The sequence below is a fragment of the Etheostoma spectabile genome, chromosome 10 (genome assembly GCF_008692095.1).
Source record: "Etheostoma spectabile isolate EspeVRDwgs_2016 chromosome 10, UIUC_Espe_1.0, whole genome shotgun sequence".
NCBI classification, from domain to species: domain Eukaryota; kingdom Metazoa; phylum Chordata; class Actinopteri; order Perciformes; family Percidae; genus Etheostoma; species Etheostoma spectabile.
The window spans coordinates 17,845,152-17,851,546 of record NC_045742.1 but is presented as its reverse complement, the minus strand read 5'-3'; the positions used below and the strand labels follow the sequence as shown (position 1 = coordinate 17,851,546).

General features: G+C 38.0%; 1 protein-coding gene across 1 annotated transcript in view; it reads right to left on the bottom strand.

Annotated features, from left to right (window-relative positions):
• Window positions 1–5,071: 5,071 nt before the first annotated feature.
• LOC116697349 (apolipoprotein L3-like) overlaps window positions 5,072–6,395 on the bottom strand; it is a 2,426-nt gene continuing 1,102 nt past the window's right edge. The window contains exons 2-3 of the mRNA XM_032528657.1: window positions 5,328–5,995; window positions 5,072–5,273 (exon numbers count right to left, since the gene is read on the bottom strand). Of these exons, the coding sequence (XP_032384548.1) occupies window positions 5,072–5,273; window positions 5,328–5,995 (870 nt within the window). The remainder of the gene's footprint in view (window positions 5,274–5,327; window positions 5,996–6,395) is intronic.

Here is a 6,395-nt window from a genome sequence, read left to right as displayed (position 1 = left end):
AGAGAAAGGGGAGGTAACCTTGCCCCTTATGACTTCATAAGAGGCAAGATTCCAGATCGGTCCATCTGAGCTTTCATTTTCTCAAAGGCAGTGCAGGATACCCAGGGCTAGGTTTACACCTATCGCCATTTCTAGCCACTGGGGGACCATAGGCAGGCTGGGGGAACTCATAGTAACGTTAAAAAACCTAATAAAGTGATATTTTCATGCCATGGGACTTTTAAATAAAAGGATAACAGGTAAAATGTTCTTAACTAATGTATTTACACAATATCATCAATCTAAATCAGCAAGAAAACCAAAAGCACAACCTCAAAGTAAAAAATCATCTGAGCACCAAAGTTAATTTTCAAACGGATATCAAATAGCTGAATGAGAGTACAGACACAGCCCAAATAGTGTTCTTGTCCAGTAAAAAAAAATCAAATATTAAAATAAGCACAGGATTTGGCTTAATAATACCATTCAAGTACAGTAAGAACTCTCTCAGAAACAGTGAATAATGTAAATCTTTACATCCTCTCCTTCTCTCCTTCCTCTCGGTCATCATGTAGACCAAACCTACAGTATTTACGTTCTCGGGAAAGTTTAAACCCCAAGAGTCCCGTAGATCTCCTTTACCAAACTAGTAAAATCCTGAAAGATAGAGAATGCTTTATTTCACAGTATGAGGGGGACTGTCTTACACAAAGCAGACATACAACCTAAGATAAAGACAAACGTTATTTGTATTTCCCAGCAGATTTAAGTTATTCTGTCTATCAAACAATATCAAGAAAACTAAATGTCAGAAAATCTGAAAAAATTGGACGAGGATCAAAAGGAGAATAATGAAAGACATGAAAAAAATTAACTTAATGAGGAGTATTCTTTTTGTGGCACCACTGGCAGGCGTCCAAGGCGACAGACTTCAAAGCAGCTTTTTTGACTCTGAGGACTGTGCCAATTCACAAAAAGGCTAAAAGCACAAACTCACACACAGGTGACATAGGAAAAGGGGAAAAACAAGCTTAAAGTGGTGGCAGAAAGAAAGTAAATGGCAGCAATAGAAAGAAAATTGAGCCTTGGGTAAAGAGTAAGTCAAGATGAAAAACTGAGGTTAAGCTGACATCAAGCAGTAGACTCTTGATCCGTGGTCTTGGTGAACCTAAGGCCAATTGGGTGAATGACAGCAACTAAAAAGATTACGCAAAAAAAGTCCAACTGGTAACTTATAGGCTAGGTGAGGGAATTTCTTTTTTTTTTTTTTTTACATATGCACTGACTGTATTGAAACACTGCATTATATTAGCGGGTTTAAAACACACTTCAAATGTTAAATACCTGTATAAAAGCCATCTGCTAAATTAGTTTTGCATTGATGGCCCTCCCCCCATTATTGTATGTAACTGAATCACACAGCTGGTGTTTGTTGCACTCACACATGGAATGTGCATCACATGACAGCTTGTTGGAAAATGTAATGTTTGATGGATTTGACTTTTTTTTTTCTTAGTTGGTACCAGTAAAAGCCTTTATAGATCATAAATGCTGCCATGGTTTTGAGTTGACTTAGACAGTGAAAGAAGTATTATCTCGCCTTCCACTGTGTTATGATTAAACTAAGGTGCTTAATAAAGTGGTTTTATTGTGAAGTGTCTTTGAGTACTTTAAAAGCTCTATATAGATAACATTAATTATTATTATTATTATTATTATTATTATTATTATTATCAACTTTATTTACAGACTCAAGGTCCAGATAAAAAGTACACGTAACACATTACAAGAGGGATGCAAACCAAACAACACTAACAAATACATAAAGACAAAACTGATTACCATAAATAACATAAAGGAGGCATACAAAACAAACATGCATTCATACATATATACATACAGACGTACAAATAGCTATGCCCAATAACTAAAACAGGTACAGATGCGTGTTTCCGTGTTTCCAGAGTTTTGAAGAATATCTGGTATCACTAAATGCAGGATTGGTTATAGCAGTTAAAATTGTATTATATTACTGGTTAATCTGCATATGAATCTGTACGTAAAATTCCTCAGCACAGCGTTGATAGTGGGAACACTACGCGTCACAAACAAATGGCTAGCACTGGTCTATTGGAAGCTTTATTATTATTATCATCATTATTATTATTATTATTATTATTATTATTATTATTAAGAAGACCAGAAAGACATACTATTATGTGCTGGGGACAATGGACGCAACAGTGTCAAGACTGATTGTTTTTAAGCATGAGCATTATAATGCAGTAATGTTATACTAGTTATGATGGGTTTTCATTTGAATTTATTGTTGAACAAGGCCTCTGCCAGAACAACTCTCTCAAAGTCTTCATTCAGAAAACAAACGGGGTTAGGGTCAGATGGGCTTCTTCTGAAGTCAGTCATGTGATGAAAATGGTGTTATGACAGTGAGTTGGCACCAATAAAGCTTAGCTTAATTGGTGCCAAAACCCAAGGTAATAAATTAATTTAAAAAAAAATAGCATGCTAAAATGTCAGTGTTTATTTCCTGGTTTGTCCAGTTCAGCTTGACTTGAGGAGAGGTATGGTGTCAGACGAATCAGTCAGTGAATGCAGCATGTTTTCTTGTAATGTTGTGTAATGTTTCTTTATGAACTACCACCTTCCCCATTAATGAGGAGGCATGCAAGCAGAAAGTCATTCTCTCCCAGAGCTGCCAAAAGGTGCATAAAAGTGATTAGTTGGACAACAACACGCTGGGATTAAAAAGCAACCATCTTCTTAATGTCATTCTAAAGAGTCAATTTTGTAAAGTATTTCTGAGTCAAAGCACAAAGAAAGCATCTCGCTCTGACAGCCACCACCCATCATCAACTTTTCTGTATTAAAAAGGTGGGAATATCTTAAAATCAGTGTCACTGATGTGCACTGATATCACAAACACCCTCATTACACGAAAGCCACTTCTGTGCTGTCTAAAGGCGGCAAAATCAAGTTTGCATAGAGATGTTTATGACACAAATCAATACAAGCTTCCAAAAGCTTTAGAAAAGATTAAGGCCAATTATAATTCACGGTGCAGAGTAATACACACCAGTCAAGCGCAATGCCACTTTCTTCAACTCCGAATCCCATGATTTATTTTTATTCAGCTGCTGAGCTAAAATGATAACGTACATTTTCATTCACAGCAATTTCACAGCTCCTTCTGTTCTCCTTGGTGGTCGCCTTGACTACACTATCATGGAGGGTTTAAATTAAGTGAAGTCTTCTGTTGATAAATGAGAAGAGGGGTAAAGACATAACAGTTTAGCTATTAAGAGAGGGAGAGAGCAGAAATAGATTTAATCATGCTCTTTTACTGGAGCTTGTGTGTGTGTGTGTGTCTACATATTTGTGTTTATGTGTGATTAATGTGATAAATGTGATGATGTAGTGAATGGCAGCTGCCAAGGGAAGTATTGTAGCGTGCACACACGCCAGTGATTTGTCTAACCACTGTCTTTTACTGGTTTAATTGTGTTATTGACAGCCCCTGGTTGGTTAATGGCAGAGTGAACGGACACAGCTGAACGCCACCCAAGACGATTATGATTGGTTCAAAGAAATGCAAACAACCCTTTTTTTTGTTTACTCTTATCCCAGAATGTATGTGTGTATTAATAATGAATATCTCAGGGGACGGAATTCTTGATACAACTTGCATTTATTTTTTGCCAGTATAGATGTTAACAATAGTCATATGTATTATAAATGCATTTATATGTCACATGCTCACAGTTTAATGTAGGAGAACCAGTAGCTTGTTCTCATGTTTACACAAAATTATCTAAAACTACAAAGATAAAATTAAAGTTAGCACATGACTCATAAGCATGCGTTTTTAACTGCAGTTAAAACCCCTTCTGCATCATATAAATTATTAAATTAACAAATTTGAGGTGGCATAAGTCATACATTGCATGCATTTTAGTCCGGCCCCCACCAGAGGGAAAATCAACTCTTCGCTCTCCTTGGACTTGTAAAGTGTTAAGGGGCCTCCTCAATAATTCCGTCTGCTGGCAAACAACAGAAAAAAGCCTAAAAGCTTCTGTGTAATTCGATGCACTACCAGCATAGAAAATAACCCATAACTTAGATTTTATAAGCTTTCGAACCGAAAAATGTAGCAACGACTCTCTCCAGTATTTTGAATTTGTACTGCAGTAACCTTTTTAAACACTAGCTATCAGTATTACATATTGCACCTTTAAGCATTTTGACCGTATGCAACTTGTGTTATAGTGGAATGTGGATACATCAGAAAGCTATGCAGCATTATGTTTGCCAGTGTCTTAGCTTGCTAACACATAGCTAACAGTAACTTACTAACAGCTAACTGTCCTCTCTGGTAGACATGGGTAAATGTAATGCGATTAAGGAAGATTTGCATCATGTGGATGCAACGTGTTGTCATTACTTAGAATTCCTCAGAAAACTACGCACTATAGCTTGACCTATATCATGCGAATGGTAACTAAGTAAGGGGAAATGTAGAGGTTAAGGTTGTCTGGAACCTTAACTTTACTGCTGATAAGCTAGAATCTCTGGTGGAAGCCAGGTCTCCTCGATGAGTAAGCTAAACATGTTGCTAACTAATGATCTGTTTGCACTGTTGTCATTAGTGCTGTTAGCGCTCCCCATTTCCTCCGCCCTCACCTTCCCTTTGTGATCCGTTAATCAACAGAATGAGTTCTGTATTTGCATGAATATTAATGGTATTCCGGTATTCAGAAATAACAGATAATAGAATGCTGTTATTGACCAATCACAATCAAGTATTCTGACCTCAACAACCATGAGATTTGTGATCAGGTGTAGTCTGACTTTTGACAAGTGTGACGTTGCATTGCACAACGATATAATGTTATTGATATATTAAATTATTATATATTGATTATATATTGATATTATTATATATTTGTACATGCATGTGGGGGGGGCATAGCACGGAGCAAACACTAGGTGTTGACGCAACAATCAGAGTTGTCTACCGAGTCTACCGACACTTTAACACAATGTACTTTTGATTTTGTTTAATGTAACCTTTGGGTTACATTGATTCCATATTTTGCCATTCCAGCTCGCTGTCATCCTCAAGTGAAAGACTAAGTAAGATGCTGCTTTTCAACTCATCCAAGATTTTCTGCAATTTGTCTGCTGCTTGCCTGATTGAATGAACAAATTTCATGATCTCAGATCTGATTGAAGTGGTATTTTGGGAAGGCTGGTCCTGTGTCTCTGATTTGTCAGACTTGACCTCTTGCATCAATGAGCTGGGCAATAGCGCAGCTTGGTTAGAAGTGGGCACATTTCCACCTTTTTCCTCTGCTGTCTTTGCCTGTCTGATGTGGTGTAACTCTTTTGCATCCATGGCAATAAAGAAGACATCAACTGCCACAAATGAGCCAGATAACACACCTGTTGCTACCTCTGCCAGGCGTACCACCCTGGATGTTTGCGCTGCAGTTCTGCCGATGGCCACCGTTCTACCTAGTCGCACTGCTTCAGAAATGCAACTCAGGCCCTGGCCAAGCTGTAACGTGTTGTTTTCATTTAACTCACTATCCTTATTGTCAGTTATGTCAGCTGATTCACTCATGGTTGACTGTAAGCTGTAGCTAATCTCCTGGTGCCAGGTGGCAACTGCATTAAATTTCTGTTCAAACTCTTTTGTGAAGCTTCGAATTGCGTTGCGGTCAGAAGACTGGTTGACCATATTAGTGATATTTGAGACACCAGCAGTGACCCCACCTACCGCACCCACTCCTACTCCAACCCCAGTGACAATAAGAGAGGCTCCAAAAGTGAGAGGAGACAGTACAAGGCCCACTATGGATGTAATCCCTCCTATTGCTCCAATCACTCCTCCTGTCAGACTGGCGATGGTGGTGCCTACATGCACGCGTTCCAAATTGTCAGCCACTTCCCTTAGCTTGTCCAACTTGGTCTGGAGTTCCTCCACCGTTGTTTTGCATCAAAAAAGACAGACATTGTCAGCGGAAAAGGAGGTACCTCCAAACAGTTACAACTTAGCATAATGCTGAACAAGATATTATTAGGCAACCAAATGTTCTAATTCAATTTGATGAAGTTAAAACTCACAGTGAGAGTTTCAAAGTTTAACCCTTGTGTTGTCTTCACTTTCGGGACCCTCTCGTATCCCTTGGGTCAAATTGACCCGTGACTTATTTGGGGTTTTAAAAACAATTCTGAAATAAAATGTTACTTCATAATCTATTAACAAATATTGTCTTTATCTCAATTTCAAACAATTGGGATAACATCTATGTTCAGGGAATGCAATCAGTCTCTACTAGCACACAATTAAAAATGGAAGTAGGGTTCGTTTTTTGTCTTAAGGTTATAATTCATGT